The sequence below is a fragment of the Gouania willdenowi genome, chromosome 15 (genome assembly GCF_900634775.1).
Source record: "Gouania willdenowi chromosome 15, fGouWil2.1, whole genome shotgun sequence".
Classification (NCBI taxonomy): domain Eukaryota; kingdom Metazoa; phylum Chordata; class Actinopteri; order Blenniiformes; family Gobiesocidae; genus Gouania; species Gouania willdenowi.
This window is the reverse complement of record NC_041058.1, coordinates 36,356,534-36,374,456: the sequence shown is the minus strand read 5'-3', so window position 1 is coordinate 36,374,456 and position 17,923 is coordinate 36,356,534. Positions and strand designations below refer to the sequence as shown.

The following is a 17,923-nucleotide window of genomic DNA, read 5'->3' as shown; positions in this document are numbered from 1 at the left end:
AATCAGAATCGTTAAAATCCAAACGATGCCCAACCCTATTGATGTAGGTTAAGAGTAGAGATTAATTATCACAATTTTTAACTCAGATATTAGCTTGTTTAGCTAATCTAACACAAACGCTTATTCAGTAAAAATAAAGACTTCCAAACAAAACTTAAATGAGCATAAATCACATAAGAAACTAGACATTTAGCTGCTTTAAAAACATAAAACCTACAATATCAGCTCTCACACAATGAATTATTAATGCTAAGTGCTGAGATAAATGATTGTGTAACAAAAACAGCTGATCACATGCTTCCATTCACTCTGCTGTGCAGTTACACAGCGCTCCGTGTTTCTAGACGGGTCGGGGTGGGTGGGTGGCTGACATCGCCACCGACCCATGGCACCAACTGCCGTGATCAGATCTCCGTGAGGGCCACTGAGGACAGTCCGTGCCGGGGGTGAGGGGGCCCCAGCCCCGGTAAGCAGGAAGTTGGACGCTGGGCGGAGCCTTTGACACCGGGCCCTTCAAGGCCACGGTTTGTTTGAGCCTCCGTGCACAGCGGAGTCTGGACTGTCCACACTTCTCTGAGCTTTAAATACGTGGACAGTTATTACAGTTATGTAAGCAGAGGATGCACACAGTGTATTAAATAGGTGTGACTGATGAATGTGTTTCTGGGTTATTCAGATTAAAAAGAGTTAAAACAACCCATGCACATGTGGAAGTTCCTTTGTTTTCAAGTGTGCAACAATTATTCCAATGGTACGATTAAAAAAGGGAAAAAAACAGAAAATCCACCCTACATTGCTGAAAACTGAGCATAGGGGGCGCCATTGTTCCATAGGGGAGCAAATTTACAACATCGGGGAACCCTACGCTCAACAGCGTTGGAGAGAACCCCGTTTTGTGTGTATGTGTTAAAGCGTGTGAAAAAGTTGAATAACAAAAGGTAAAATTAACTGGTTCATGCAAAAAAAGACATAAAAACACAAAATATCTAAAAATGAAATGAAAAACTTTAGATTTATGGTTAGGTCTGAAGTTCTGACATGAAAAATATTTATATATGATAAAGGGTAAGGGTATCATTGTGGTCAAAGGTTTTTTCAATAAATACTGATGGCTCTACAAGTAGTAATGCTTCACAATCAGTGTTTCTATCAATTATTGATATATTATTGAATGTTTTATTTTGCACCCTGTTTTTGAAAAAAATGCACATTTTGTGTTTTTATGCCAAAAGAGGGTATAAGAATATAATGAATAACTTAATATTTATGGTTAGGTCTGAAGTAGGAAGAAAGATTTATACATTACATTTTTATGACACTTATGAAGGGGATGGTTATCGATAGACGGCTGATATACAGACTTTTTTCAAGATCGGCCATCAGCCGATTTTTTTATTTGATTTGTTTTTTATTTAGCACTTTAGAGTAGCCATTAAAGGAAAAAAGAAATGAAATAAAAAAAAACATCTATTTGTATGTATGAATATACAACAACAACAAGTAATAATAGCATGTGCATGGGAGAGGTAGAAGCTCATAGGCTCACAAATAAAAAGCTGATATAATATTATAATGCCTGTTCAAATATCCTTAAGGGTATTTGATCAGGCACCCGTGTGGGCAGCTGCAGCCACCACTTTACTGACGGAAGGACTCCGTATTTATATCATAAGGATGTTTCAATTGTTTTTTGTTTTTTTTTTTGGCCTCTGAAAATCCCATATCTGTCGACCTCTACATTTTGGAACATTTAGGTTCTAATCGTGTAAGTTTTTTTTAAATGCTCATAACTTTTTTTTTTTAAATACAGAAATATAATGAAAACTGTATCTATGGTTAGGTCTGGAGTTGTTGAAAAGATCTGATGTGAAAAAAGTGAGAAAATATTTATTTATGACCTTTTTTTATGAAGGGTACGTTTCAGTCCCTAAGCTCAGAGTATAAGTTTTTTAAAGGTGCCCCAAGGAATAAATGAGCAGTGGTTGAACCTTTTAACATGATGGTTATCATGAGGCTTCTGCAGAGCTAATGCTAACGCTACATGGTGGTGGACACAGTGAACCACAGCTTTAGAATATCTCTGTCTGTGATAACGACAGTGTTTCACACCTTGGACCCAAAGGTGGTTCCATACATTTCTCCTCCATCACATGTTGACTTGTCTGCTGGGGGCGTGGCCATGACGTCACATTTGCTAACGTCTTTATTATTTAAAGAGCTTTAAAACACATCCATATAAAGTCTGCTGTGATTAAATCATATCAATTATTTACTTGTATTGATACAATTGATTGATTACATTTTCTAACTATTTTAGATCGATATCTGTGATCAGGAAGGACAACTAGCTGAGCACAGATCAATGAAGTTGGATTGTATACAATAAATCCATTCATCAATCAAATGGATTCATCGTTGCACCCTTATTAACTACGTATGTGTAAGACATAGAAAAAATACAATGTAATCACAGTCAATTATCAGAACTTAATTAGAATTGTAATTGCATCATAATAATTATAAATGATTCTATTTGTGCCCAACCCTGAGAGTTGCTGTTGGTGGCGTTCCTCTGTAAACATAGACTTTGCTATAGAGTGTGTCATGTGTTCACAGGTACATGGACTTCTTCCCATTCCCCTCCAACGTCAGCACAGACTTCATGTTTGAGAAGAGTGCTAACTACTTTGACACGGAGGCTGCTCCTAAACGAGCGGCCGCCCTCCTGCCCCGGGCCAAGGTTGTGGCGGTGCTGATCAACCCCTCAGACCGAGCCTACTCCTGGTACCAGGTAGGTGGGAGTGGCCCTGGGCCCTCTGACCCTGGGTCTCAGCAGCATCATCATGGCAGGGTGTGTGTGTGTGTGTGTGCAGCACCAGAGGGCTCACCAGGACCCCGCCGCTCTCAACAACTCCTTCCACGCCGTGGTGACGGCCGGGCCCTCGGCCCCCGGGGACCTGCTACTCCTTCAGAGACGCTGCCTTCACCCAGGGGCCTACGCCCTGCACCTGGAGAGATGGTTACAGCACTACCAGCCCAGCCAGGTAACACATGTTTATCTGCACACACAAACACATATAAAATACTACATTAAATATATTTATATATACACTGAACAAAAATATAAATGCAACACTTGTTTTTGTTTCCATGAGCTGAACTCAAAGATCTAAAACATTTTCTATAAACACAAAAGACGTACATCTCTCAAATATTGTTCACAAATGTGTCTAAATGGTTTTTTATTCACCAAGTATAGTTTAAAACAGCACAAGGAATTTAACTTGGCAGTTGGTGAGAAGAACATGGGCACCAACACACCGACGCAGCCATCTGCGGCGCCATCATGTTTAGATGAAAAGTGGAAAACTGGAAGAAAAGAGAGGGGAAAAAGGCAGGTCCGACACTATGCTCCATTAGAGGGAGCATAGTGTAGGACTAGAAAAAGAACTCCTCAGCATATACAGGCACCAGAAAACAAAATCACAACAACATTCAAGGACATACCACGAGGGCAGGGAGGGGAGGGTTGGGGGTGGAGAAAAGGATTGCAGCTAGTCGCTGGGGCTCCTGCTGCCACTACGTGAGAGGGAGGGGGGACGGCGGACCAAAGAAGGCATTGAAACGTGATCCCTTTTGCTTCATTCTGTTCAGTTCAGCCCGTCGCCAGATGAGGTGAAACGACCTTGGGTAGATCTGAGTTCAGGTGGTGGCGGTGATAAGGGGAGGGGACAAAGCGTCATTCAACACGAACATCCTGGAGAATAGATAGATAAACCAGCCTTGAACGGCTAGTTTATGGGGGAGCCAATGTAGATAAATGATTTGTTTTTGGCCAGGCTAAGCACAATTTCCATTAGCCTTGTAGTCCAAGTCTCAAGCAGTAAATCCAATATGGTGGCCCTTATCTTGAAAGCTAGAAAGTTAGATTCCATCTCGTGTAGACGTTCCAAATTAGCAACCTGCTTATTTTTCTGTTTGTTTAACGCATGAGTCTGAGTGCTGAGAGACCTGCACAGCCTTCCCAAAACAGCTGCCAACGTAATCCAGACTTTGCGATAGATCAGAAAACTGCCAGCTCCAATCAGCAGAATACCTGTTATCATAATATCAAGTATGTAGATGTCTTCCATGTCGTCAACGGAAAGGATGGACACACTCATGATCCTCCACTTGTCCCAGGAGTCCATCGTGTATCCAGCTGCAAACGTTCAGTCGGGACAGGCGGGCTCACCTCCGCCCATTCTTTTTGTCGAAAAAATTACATCGATTGCATTGAGAGACCAGCTGATCAATTCCATAATTTAGTTTTTTGGATAGAGATGTAGAGAAAGTTCCCTATTAGATTCTGACAAAAAGTGTTGATAACCCATCTCCAAAGGCGTTTCAGAGACTTTGGCAGTACATCAACCAGCCTCACAACCACAGACCACGTGTAACCACATCCAGCATGTTCACCTCCATGATGGTCTGAGACCAGCACCAGGACAGCTGTTGCAACAATCGCTTTGCGTAACCAAAAAAATTCTGCACAAACTGTCAGGAAGCGTCTCAGGGAGGTTTCATCTGCATGCTCGTCATCCTCATCGGGGTCTCCACCTGACTGCAGTTCCTCGTCGTAACCCACTCGAGTGGGTTAATGCTCACATTGGATGGTATCTGGCACGCTGGAGAAATGTTCTCTTCACGGATGAATCCTGGTTTCCAGTGTTCAGGGCAGACAGCGTGTGTGTGTGGCGTTGTGTGGGTGAGCGGTTTGCTGATGTCAGCGTTGTGGATGGAGTGGCCCATGGTGGGGGTGTGGTTATATTATGCATAGGGCTGCAGCTATCGATTCTTTTTGGAATCGATTAATCTACCACTTTATTGATCGATTAATCGAATAATTTTTTGTTTTTAAGCAACCAAAACAAATAATGCTTAACGAAAATGACGTGGCTGTACAATGATCAAGCATTTGGCTTTTATTTCTCAAAAAAACTACATTTGGTTCCAAAACTAAGCCCATTTATTTTAATTTAACCTTGTAGTGTTATTAAGTGCCAGTGCCAACAATTAAATAACAATACAGTTAAGTCAACTAACTACTAACAAATGTATTTTTTTGGGGTGAGCCTGTTTGCTCTGGTGAAGTATCAAAATATTGTGCTGCTGACATCATTAGAATTGTCACAGTGATGATCAGAGACGATGTTTAAAATCACAGGCACTGAGACGTACCACAATATTTAATGCTACAATTTCTCAAATGTAAAGCTTTTAAGGCCTTAAATCAAACTTTACCATGGTTTGTGTGTACATGCGTGCCGTGCGTGCTTCCAATCTCACCGCTTACGTCTCCTCCACTGGCGGACACCGCTGGTACGAGGCTCCGCTGCTACACAGACCGCTGCGTGTAGCCGCTGTAGTAATCTGAAGCTAGAGTCACTGCATCTACCAGATTATAACTGTTTTATTTACCTAAATCTAAGATTACCTGGTGGTCGTGTACTATTTTAGAATAATTACTCTGCAGGTTCACTGATATTATTAGAACTGACTGAGTTATCTGCTGTTTAATATCAGTTACTAATGCTAACCTCTGCAGCCACATACACTTGCATATGTCAATATATCGAGGCTGGAAAACTTCGGCATTCATATTAAGTTATCATCCGGTTATTTTATTTATTTATTGATTATCAGCCCAGCTACATGACCTTGTGGATGGTGTGGATGCTTCCGCTTCAGATGCTGAATCATCAGAATCAGAATCAGAATCAGCTTTATTGACCAGGTACAGTTTAGAACAATACGAGGAATTTGACTAGGTAGTTGCAGTGAGAGGAGACACATCAACACACCGGAGCAGCCATTTGCGGCGCCCACATATTTAGGTGAAAAAAGGGATCAATAACAGGATGAGAGGAGGGGTGAGGGGAAAAAAAACTGCCAGTTTGAAACTGATTTCCCTAAACAGAGAAAACAGTGTGAAACCAGGAAAAAAAACCGCCTCTGCAAACATAAATGTAAGCATGACACAGTCAAACAACTCGAGACAAGGCATGTAGGAAGGGTTGGGTGGGAGGTTGGCTGGGGGAGGGGGTCAGGTGGGAAGAACAACAGGAGTCCAGCCGTTTGGGGACATGGGCGTGCTGCCAATGAGCGCTGCAACCACGCCTCCATGCAGCTGCGGATGGGAGGTGGGGAAAGATGGCCGACGAGGCATTTGAAGTTGAAGACCTGTAGCTGCGTTACTGATAACCAGATGACGTGTGGAAAAGTTCAGCATCAACAGTTCCAGGAGGAATGTAGGGAAGGAGCGGGGGGAGGGAGTGGGGGTAAGAGCCGCCGTCTGCAGAAACTTCCTGGTGATAAGAGATGAGACAACCTTGGCTTTAGCCTTGGCTGGCTGGGGAGCTGAAAGGGAGATAAGCAATGTGATTTGATACAGGCTATGTTAATTTCCAATAGCCTTCTGTCCTGGGTCTCTCTGCTGTAATCCAATGAGTGGCCTAGTTTCCACTTCCAAGCCGGGTCTCGAACTTCTCCCAGTTGTTATCCATAACGCGTAGACGATCCAAAAGCAGCTCCTGCTTGCTTTTGATATCGATCAACACATGAGTCTGAGTGTTCAGAGCCCTGCTACATCCTTCAGAAATCACTGGCAGCTTTTCCAAAACAGTCGCCAGCGTAGTACGGACTTTTCGATAGATTAGGAAGCCACCAGTTCCGATCAGCAGCATGCCTACTATCATTATTCCAATCATGTAGATGTCCTCCACGTCTTCCACGGAAAGGATGGACAGACACACAACTCGCCACTTGTTCCAAGGGTCAAGTGTGTATCCAGCCGCAAACGTCCCGCTTGGACATGCGGGGTCACCACCCCTGGTTCTTTGCGTCGAAAAAATCTGATCGATAGCACTGAGAGACCAACTAATTAGTTCCATTATTCCGGTTTTGGATGAGTTGCAGAGAGAGGCTCTTGTTAGTTTCACAAGACCTGACAAAGCAGCAGCTAGGAGAGAGATAAGACGGAAGGGAGGGAGAAACAGAGAATGCGACTGACCTCGTCGAGAGAAGCAAGAAGAACTGCTGTGGTATGACAGGTATTGTTTACAGTAAACTCATGATTGCATCTTGTTTTCTTCATCTTTGAGAATGTAATGATCCCAGACTTTAGACGTGCTCTGTCGCTTACTGTACGCCATGGCGCTAACTAAATGCAGAATGTTTGTCACGCATTCATGACGTGCTAGTGGTGTGCGGTCCCTGCACGTCATAGGAATGTAACAACGCTTCGAGGCACAATTTTTGCCTCGAAGAATTTTTGTAATCGAGTAACTTGTTGAATCGTTTCAGCCCTAGTTATGAACAACAACACAGGTGATGTTATTTTCAATGCACAGAGATTCGTGACCAGATCCTGAGGCTCAATGTTGTGCCATTCATCCATGACCATCGCCTCATGTTGCAGCGTGATAACGCACGGCCTCATGTTGCAGCGTGATAACGTAAGGCCTCATGTTGCAGCGTGATAACGCACGGCCTCATGTTGCAGCGTGATAACGTAAGGCCTCATGTTGCAGCGTGATAACGCACGGCCTCATGTTGCAGCGTGATAACGTAAGGCCTCATGTTGCAGCGTGATAACGTAAGGCCTCATGTTGCAGCGTGATAACGTAAGGCCTCATGTTGCAGCGTGATAACGTACGGCCTCATGTTGCAGCGTGATAACGTACGGCCTCATGTTGCAGCGTGATAACGTAAGGCCTCATGTTGCAGCGTGATAACGTACGGCCTCATGTTGCAGCGTGATAACGTACGGCCTCATGTTGCAGCGTGATAACGTACGGCCTCATGTTGCAGCGTGATAACGTAAGGCCTCATGTTGCAGCGTGATAACGTAAGGCCTCATGTTGCAGCGTGATAACGTAAGGCCTCATGTTGCAGCGTGATAACGTACGGCCTCATTCATGTTGCAGCGTGATAACGTAAGGCCTCATGTTGCAGCGTGATAACGTACGGCGTATCATGAGTTCAGCTCATGAAAAATGGGAACAAAACAAGTGCAGCATTTATATTTTTGTTCTGTGTAAATATATCCACTCATAGAAAAATATATAAATAAATATACACATATAAAGTACCTGGAGAGATGGTTACAGCACTATCTACATACATGCATAAATACATATAAAATACAACACCTATATACAGTATGAATATATACATATATAGAGATAAATATGTACACGTATATAGATACATACAGTATATACACATATCTAGACATATAGGTAAATGTATACATATATAGTGCTTAATGAACTCTCCTGTCTGTGTTCAGCTACACATCGTGGATGGAGCCATGCTGCGCTCTAAACCTGCTCTGGTCATGGAGGGAATCCAGAGGTTCCTCAGTGTTACACCTATCTTCAACTACACACAGGCTCTAATGTTGGTCTCACACACACACACACACACACACACACACACACACACACACACACACACACACACACACAGATGGTAACTCATGGTTTGTTGTGCAGGTTTGATGAGAGCAAAGGTTTCTGGTGTCAGCGAGTGGAAGGAAGTCGATCTAAATGTCTGGGAAAGAGTAAAGGCAGGAAGTACCCAGAGATGAGTTCTGAGGTTTGTCATCACTACTGTTCCACCTTAGATACCAGCATGAATCCTAGGGGTGGGAACCTCTGGGTACCTCGCAGTAATCATTAGCTCACGATATGACGATACTGCGATGATCAATATATTGGTCAGAAATCAATCTACAATAATCTATGAAATAACAAGAAAAAAATATATATATCTCTGAAAGACAATAAATATAAAAAGTGTCCTATGAACAGTGACACTATTTTAGTGCAACATTTCTATAAATGTCAACATACTAATGTAAACTAATAAGTATCTATAATAGAGCTTTATGATGACATCATTATAGTGAAATATTACAGTAAACAATATATTGGTTCCTTCAACAAACAGTGATAATATTTATGTTTACCTGTACATTTTAGTGAAAAAGCAGAAAAGGTTTTGAAAAAATAAATAAAAATCGATACTTAATTGAGCATATCGATAATCAGTGCACGCTCACATTGAGAGCAGCAGTGAAAATGTAGAATGTGCTGAGCTCAGCAATAGAGCGTACACACTCATCAGAACCATCATGGAGGGACCAGAACTGATGGACTATGATACCAGGACAGATGTTCAGCTGTGGTTCTCTCAGAGCAGTGGTCTGCAACCTGTGGCTCTGGGGCCTAATGTGGCCCTTTGACTCTTATACAATGGCTCCCTATAGCTTTAAAAAACTATTGAAATAAATAGTTATTTTTTACAGAGGTTATTATTGATTAATGACAAATAAAATCATGATATAACAATTTATTAACCTAAAATAAATCACGTTGTACAATGACTCAGCACATTCCTACAACATCTACAGACCATCAACTTTCCTCCACCTGTGACTAACCTTAAGTTTTAAATCCCTGGTAAGAAACTAAACCAACAAAAACACTATTTCTGGAAGAAAATACAGATTTTAATTGTGTGGGAACAGATTCATTTAACCACCAATGTACAGGTTAAATATGTATGTTTTATGAAATGAGTAATTAGCATGTGTTGATCACATGATCATGTGTTATTATATTCATGTTACTTTTTATAGACTTTCATATACATTAACTATAAAAATCTACTTTATAAACATTGTGTTCATGTAAACTGAGATGTGTAAGAATTTGAAGATAAAGATACTGTTTTATTTATTGATGTTATTTATTTTAAACTGTTTTTAAGTTTCCATTTACATGATCAATATAAATCACATTAAATCAAACATTATTCTATATAATTCTAACTGTATATAATGTAATACACTGTATTGTCTTCATAGAGAAGGTATTTATGGCTCCAGGAGGACTTTAATCCAGGTGAGATGAGGTTCAATGGTTCCTTGTAGAGTAAAGGTTACAGACCCCTGACCAGGGGAAGAGGGTTAGGAGACCCCACTATCAGAGCTGGACCCTCTCAATTTAATTCATGGTGAAACAATGCAGATGATAAGTTGGTTATGTTACTGTTAAATTAATTCATGTACAGCATTTCTGTAAAATAATAAAACAGAATAAATGTAACCTGTTGTTATGATTTACTGTTATTTTAAAACATTTTGTTACATCTTCTTTTATAATTGAATAAAATTAACGACCTGTTATTTCAGCCACTGATTGAAAACTTAATATTGACAATAAAATATTTTGCAAATATATCTATAACCACAGGGGACAACAATTCCATCTGAGGTTTGATAGTAGACAATGAAGCAGAGAAGAAGAGCTCTCCTAAGGGATCTTTACTCTCCCTTAAACAGTGTGCTGACACGTTCTGGTGGCTGAAGTTAGAGTAAATCAGACTGTTGAAAACACAAACCCTGATATAAACAGGAGTGAGAGTGTGTTAAAGATGTGGATGTAAACCTGTCTGTAGCATCATCTCCTGTCTCATTCTGTCACTTCCTGTCTCATTCTGTCACTTCCTGTCTCTCCACAGTCTCGTTCCTTCCTGGCTGAATACTACCGGGACCATAATGTGGATCTGCTGCGTCTCCTGAACCGTTTGGGTCACCCACTGCCGTCGTGGCTTCGCCAGGAACTCCAGAGCAGCAGCTGGAGCTGAAACCACGTGATTGGACAAAAACACTAGGCGCTACAATATGCTGGCCACACCCACTCAAACGTTCCCACAGGGAAAGTCAATGTTACATCTTAATGAAAGTGGAAATCTTAGAAACCAGAGGTTGTTCAGCCTGAGCCTTGCTCGACACTACAGGGCTGAAGGTACAGCGCCAGGGGGCGGAGCCTCAGGAACGGCCACATGTAAATATTCTGAGTTCAGATTTGGCATGTTCCATTAATCAGGTGATGTCCAACTTCCTGTGGGTGTGAAGCTGCTTCCTGTGAGAGGCGCCAGCAGGGGGCGCCCTACACCTCCTGTGCGCTGCAGGGCAGTGTGCAGCAGGGGCGGAGCTTAGAGCCTCTGTATTCACACATCAGACCAAGGCTGACGCCTCCATTGATGATCATGAGTAGAAATGTGTCCAATCACGAGGAGGCAGGAAGTGACACCAACACTTTTCTCTCGTTTAAAGGCCAGTGACTTTGTTATTCATTCAAACGAAAAAACTGTTTGGAATGTGGGAATGTTGTTGATAAAAAGGTCATCAACTGTCCTTCAGAGGCTGAGGGGGCGGGACTACATCCTCCTGAGATCTGATTGGTCAGACATTGTTCCCACAGACAATCTTCAGAAGCTGCTCTTATTTTTCTCCTGGTTTTGTATAAATGTTGAAAAGACAAACACTGTATTTACAGGAATAAATGCATAGAAGCTGAAATGACTTCCTGTTCGATTCATCCAGGCCAGCTGTGGCTGCAGATGTAGCTTTCCTCCACCAGTAAGACTAGTTCTCAACCTTTTTCAGGCGTGGACCCTCCAAAATAAAGGTCCCAGAGAGCAGGGACCCTCCAAAATAAAGGTTCCAGAGAGCAGGGACCCTCCAAAATAAAGGTTCCAGAGAGCAGGGACCCTCCAAAATAAAGGTCCCAGAGAGCAGGGACCCTCCAAAATAAAGGTTCCAGAGAGCAGGGACCCTCCAAAATAAAGGTTCCAGAGAGCAGGGACCCTCCAAAATAAAGGTTCCAGAGAGCAGGGACCCTCCAAAATAAAGGTCCCAGAGAGCAGGGACCCTCCAAAATAAAGGTCTCATAGAGCAGGGACCCTCCAAAATAAAGGTCCCAGAGAGCAGGGACCCTCCAAAATAAAGGTCCCAGAGAGCAGGGACCCTCCAAAATAAAGGTCTCATAGAGCAGGGACCCTCCAAAATAAAGGTTCCAGAGAGCAGGGACCCTCCAAAATAAAGGTTCCAGAGAGCAGGGACCCTCCAAAATAAAGGTTCCAGAGAGCAGGGACCCTCCAAAATAAAGGTTCCAGAGAGCAGGGACCCTCCAAAATAAAGGTCCCAGAGAGCAGGGACCCTCCAAAATAAAGGTCTCATAGAGCAGGGACCCTCCAAAATAAAGGTTCCAGAGAGCAGGGACCCTCCAAAATAAAGGTCCCAGAGAGCAGGGACCCTCCAAAATAAAGGTCTCATAGAGCAGGGACCCTCCAAAATAAAGGTTCCAGAGAGCAGGGACCCTCCAAAATAAAGGTTCCATAGAGCAGGGACCCCCACTTTAGCTGAAGGTGGTTGAACACAGACATGAACATTGAAGAACAGTCATGTGGAGACAGGACCATCTATAAGGGGGAATAAAGGGGAGATTTTTGGGGTCCATCCATAAAGTCAGTAAAATGATGGTTTATTGTTCTATAAATCTGTGATAACCACATTTATTTATTCATCTGAATAATATCCACTGTTATCCAGGAACGTTTATTATTATTATTATAGTCATCTTAAAGATGGAAATCATGGTTTTAATCACTAATAAAATGGTTCAAAGTGAATAAAAATGGTGGAAAAGGAGGTGAAATGAGATTTTAAAAAACTATGGAATTTGGTTAAAAGTTGTAAATTATAGTGGATAAAAACAGAAAAAGTGGTAAAAAAAAGAAAAAAAAAAAGGGATCAAAGTGTCAATATTGGAACAATTAGTTTAAACTGGTAAATAATGGGAATGACAAAGAGTGAATGTGGTTAAATTTGCAAAAATAATAAAATATGGTGAAAAGAGTTTAAAAGTGACAATAATGGCTAAAAAGGCACCTTTAGTTCACTAACAGTAACTAACTCTCTGTCTGACTCCTGGGCTGCGTCTGAATATTCCCTCCTATTCCCTTTACTATCCAGTGATGTTTAACCCCTGGAAGTATTAAAGTGATGTACAGTATACATTGTTGATAAAAGAGCGTTCAAATGTTCTTTAAGCTGAGGAAAGGAGACACAAAAAAGGAAGTGGAAGTGCGTCTGATTGTCAAAGCAACTGTCATCACCTTTTCCTAACTCTTCTCCTAGCACATTTCCTTAACCCTGTGATGTCATCCATGGGGTTAAGGAAAAGTGGATAGGAGGGAACACTCATTGTGCCTCCTGTAGTCTGTAGTTTATTCGTCATTGATCATTGAGTGAATGATGCTGGAGGAGGAAGTATTTAAAACAAAGCTGAGCCTGTTACCATGGTAACAGGCTCAGCTTCTGCTGTCATCACAGTGAGTAACAAACTCTGTTTAAACCCTGCAGTGCATTGTAAGGCAAGGCAAATCAATGTGCTTTACATGATAAAACACTAAATCGTTTAAAATCAATAAGAACATTTAAAATCATCAGTAAAATCAATTAAAATCATCAACAAACACATGACATCATCATCATGACCATAAATCTGTCTCTCAATCATATACAGTAGAGAAAAAAAGTTCCTTTAACTTTGATTTAAAAATGTTCACATGTGATGCTGACTTCAGCTCTGCTGCAGTTTGTTCCACTTCTTTGCAGCATAACAACTAAACACAGCATCACCATGGTTACTGTGAGCTCTGGGCTCCACTATCTGACCTGTGTCCATAGATCTCAGAGACCTGCTGGGTTCATACCTGACTAACATCTCACTGATGTATTCTGGACCAAACCCATTCACACATTTATAACCAGCAGCAGAACTTTACAGTCTCCTCTGAGGCTGACTGGGAGCCAGTGTAATGTGTTCTGACCTCTTTGTTCTGGTTCAGACCTGAGCTGCAGCGTTCTGAACCAGCTGTAGATGTTTGATGAAGACCATTACAATAGTCCAGTCTGCTGGAGATAAAAGCATGGACCAGTTTCTCCTGATCTTTCTGAGTCATTAAACCTTTCACTCTGGAGATGTTCTTTAGGTGGTAGAAGATGTTTTTGTGATAGATTTGATCTGATGCTGAATGTCAGATCTGAGTCAATCAGAACACCAAGGTTTTGACTTGGTCTTTATCTTCTAAAGATCCAGACTCAGATACTTGCTGACAGCAGTCCTCTTTTCCTTGTTACCAAAGACAATCACCTCCATCTTGTCATGGTTTAGTTGAAGGAAGTTTTCACTCATCCATCAGTTTACTTTTTCTAAACAGTCACACAACACCTCAATGGGACCATAGTCATCTGGGTTCAGTGATAGATATAGTTGTGTGTCATCTGCGTAGCTCTGATAATCAACCTTACAGTTGTGTAAAATGTGTCCTAAAGGAAGCATATAAAGGCTAAACAGAAGAGGTCCAAGAACAGATCCCTGAGGAACCCCACAGGACATTGGTAATCTGTCAGATTCAAAGTTTACAATGTTTATAAAATAACTTTGATCCTCCAAGTAGAACTTATACCATTACTTTAACATTTAGTCCAACCCATGTTTACAATCTGTGTAACAAAATTGTATGATCTACAGTGTCAAATGCAGACTTGGATCCAACAGAATGAGAACAGATACTTTTCCTGAATCAGTGTTCAACCTTATGTCATTGATCACTTTGATCAGATCAGTTTCTGTGCTGTGATGAGAACCAAAACCTGACTGAAATTTATCAAATATTTTGTTGAATGTTAAGAATTGACTCAGTTGGTTGAAGACCACCTTCTCAATGATCTTGGCCATGAATGGAAGGTTCTGATTGGTCTATAGTTAGCCAGTATAGAGGCATCCAGTGTTCTCTTTTTAACAGAGGTTTAACAGCAGCTACTTTCAGGGATTTTGGTACGGTGCCTGATTGGAATGATCAGTTAATTATCTGATACTAATCAGTGATAAATGACTTTACAACAGTTTTAAAGAAGTTTGAGGGTATTGTGTCAAGGCAACACGTTGATGGATTCAGCTGCTGAACAGTCTCCTCTATTGTTTTTGTGTTCACTGTAATAAACTCTAACATTGTAGTTGACTCCTCCCTCAGTGGTTGAAGCTATTCAAGCTTTTTGTTATTTTGCTGGTTTGTTCTGATGTTTCACCTTATTGATTGTATTTTTTTATTGAAATTTACAGTAAATTCATTGCATTTTCCAGCTGACAGTAATTCAGGGGCTATCTGATCTGGGGGGGTTGTGAGCTTTTCAATTACAGAAAACAACGTGCGAGAGTTGTTGACATTTTTGGCAATAATTTCAGAAAAGTATTGCTGTCTTGCTTTGAACAAGCCATCATTGAATTTTCGCAGACTTATTTTGTACAGTTCTAGATGAATTTGGAGATTTGTTGATCTCCATTTACGCTCAGCTCTTCTACAGTCAGATTTCATATTCTGCATTATCTCAGTCCTCCTCCAAGGTGTTTTCTGTGTGTTTGGTTTTCTCTTAGTTTTGATTGGAGCCACCACATCTATGACATTACAGACGTTTCTATTATACTCATCCAGAAGATCATCAACTGTCTCAGCACTCAATGTTGGTGTCATTGCTATGGTTTCCATAAACTGTGCACTTGTGTTGTCATTTATGTAACTTTTCTTTAAACACACATAACTAGGGGGAACAGATGTTACAGTCTCTAGGTCAAAAAAGACACAGAAATGATCAGATAGAGCTAAGTCTCTTACATCAACAGCAGAGATATCAACACCTTTAGAGATAACCAGATCCAAAGTGTGACCTTGAGTGTGTGTCGGACCAGTCACATGTTGTGTAAGACCAAAAGTATCCATTAAAGCATACAGTTCTTTGGCAGTATTGTCCATGTTATTGTCTACATGAATATTTAAGTCACCTGTTATTATTAAAAAGTTGTATTCAGTGCATACAACTGACAGCAGTTCAGCAAACTCATCCATGAATTCTCCAGAATATTTTGGGGGTCTATAAACGACTAAAAACAGAACTCTTGAATCACCCTTCAGTAAGAATGACATATATTCAAAGGAGATAAAATCACCAAATGTTATTTCTTTGCACTGAAATATTGATTTAAAAATGGCAGCAACTCCACCACCTTTCCTGTAAGTACGACACTTATTGAAATAAATAAAGTCTTGTGGTGAACTTTCATTGAGAATAGTATTACTGATACCATCATTCAACCATGTTTCATTAAGAAATAAAAAGTCCAAGTGATGTGTTAAAATAATATCATTAATTAGTAGTGACTTGTTAACAAGAGATCTAACATTAAGAAGAGCTAATTTTAAAGACTTTACTGGAGACACTGGTGGACTTTTTGGATGACATGTTATAGGAGTCACATTTTTATCTCTATTAAGATTTTTGTTTTTCTTTAATTTCACAATTTTTTTTCCAATATATATTTATTGATTATGATGAAAACAGAATACAATAACACAGGACAAACAAAAACAAACAAAAATAAAAACAACAACTGGTCCGTTCATGCAGTTAGTACCATATTCAAGATGAGAATGCCCTTTTAATAATGGAAGAGATTTCGAGTCCAGAATATGTCAGGAATGGCTCCCAGGTTTTTTTTAAAGATATCATCTTTATGATGCAGCCGACAAGTCAGAAAATCAAGGGAAACAAAACTAAGAACCATTTTCTACCTTTGAATCTTTGAAGGAACATAGTCTGATATCCAGTTAATTAAAATACATTTTCTAGCACAAAACGTCAACATCTCCAGATATCAGCTTTAAGGAAAGGTGTTAGGAGCCTTTAGAGAGAATATTCAGACACAGCCTCAGTGTTTGACACTAAATTCTTCCTGTTCATTGTATTAACGTCTCTCCTGCTCTTCTGTTGCTCTTCTTGTTTTTGGGTTTTCACAATAAAAGCATGGCCTGGTTGTTTAAGAGACTCCAGTCACTCATACACAGATTATCTTTGAATGTCTTCACCGTGCTGTGAGACCTTTCAGAATAAAGTGAAAATGATGGACAAACGTGAAGCACTAAGATGGTCTCTAATGTCTGACAAACATCTGCTCACAGCTGCAGCACCAGGTCATAAAAACACTTCTTTATATGTTCTGTCTAATGTCTGATCATCAGCTCATGATGTTTGTGCTGCTCCTCTTTTAGCAATAATCATTATAACCTTTAATAAACTGTTCCATAAGCACCAACACTATCCATCAAACATCTGCATCACATTGGTTAAAGTCACCTAAAATTATGTGTCATTGCATTTACATTCACAGTAAAAATAAAAAGAATTGATCAGAATAAGTGATAGTAGTTTAAACCAGGGGTTCTCAACCTTGGGGTTGTGAGACACATGGGTCTCCAGATGCCTTCAAGAAACTAAGAATACTTTAAACAATTTGAGCCCTTTTTTTTGCTTATTTTTACACTTTTTTACACTTTTACACTTTTTTCTCCAACTCCACCAAACTCACCATATTTTAATCTATTTTCAACACTTTTTCTTACCATATTTTTGCTCCTTTTAATGTATTTTTGCTACATTTCTCCCATTTCTGACACTTCTACATCTGTCATGAGTCTGCTTAGTTAGTTATGGTTTACCTCCTTATTCACTCCCTGTTCCTTGATTTTGCCTGTTCCTGTCCATGTTTTCCTGCTCTCCACAGCTGCTCCTCATTCCCTCGTCATGTGGGAGGAGGTCATATAAACTCCCTCTGTTCAGTCAGTCTCTGCTAGATGGTCAACCCGTTAAGAGAGACTTCAAACTCCTAGAAAGTATTGAGAGTTCCTGTTTTTGATTATTAAGGGTGGAATCTGAGTTCTTTATTAAATAACAAATCCGAGTGGGGAATATTTCAGTTGTCTTCCTGGTTTTGTGCGGGGCCCGTTTATTCAGTCTTATTTAGATATTTCAGTATCTGTCTATTCCTTCCTGCGTTGCATTTGAGTTCTTCTGTATACCTGTGATAACATCACATTTTAATGACTTTTCTGCACATTTTTTCCTCTTTCCATTTTTTCAGCACCTATAAACCATTTCTACCACTTTTACACCTAATGTCACATATGTTGA

At 40.5% G+C, this 17,923-nt stretch overlaps 1 protein-coding gene across 1 annotated transcript in view; it reads left to right on the top strand.

Annotated features, from left to right (window-relative positions):
* Nucleotides 1-11,416, top strand: part of ndst2a (N-deacetylase/N-sulfotransferase (heparan glucosaminyl) 2a) — a 38,138-nt gene extending 26,722 nt beyond the window's left edge. The window contains exons 10-14 of the mRNA XM_028469252.1: nt 2,617-2,791; nt 2,874-3,044; nt 8,333-8,442; nt 8,538-8,640; nt 10,570-11,416. Of these exons, the coding sequence (XP_028325053.1) occupies nt 2,617-2,791; nt 2,874-3,044; nt 8,333-8,442; nt 8,538-8,640; nt 10,570-10,695 (685 nt within the window). The 3' untranslated portion in view covers nt 10,696-11,416. The remainder of the gene's footprint in view (nt 1-2,616; nt 2,792-2,873; nt 3,045-8,332; nt 8,443-8,537; nt 8,641-10,569) is intronic.
* The last annotated feature ends 6,507 nt before the right edge of the window (nt 11,417-17,923 follow it).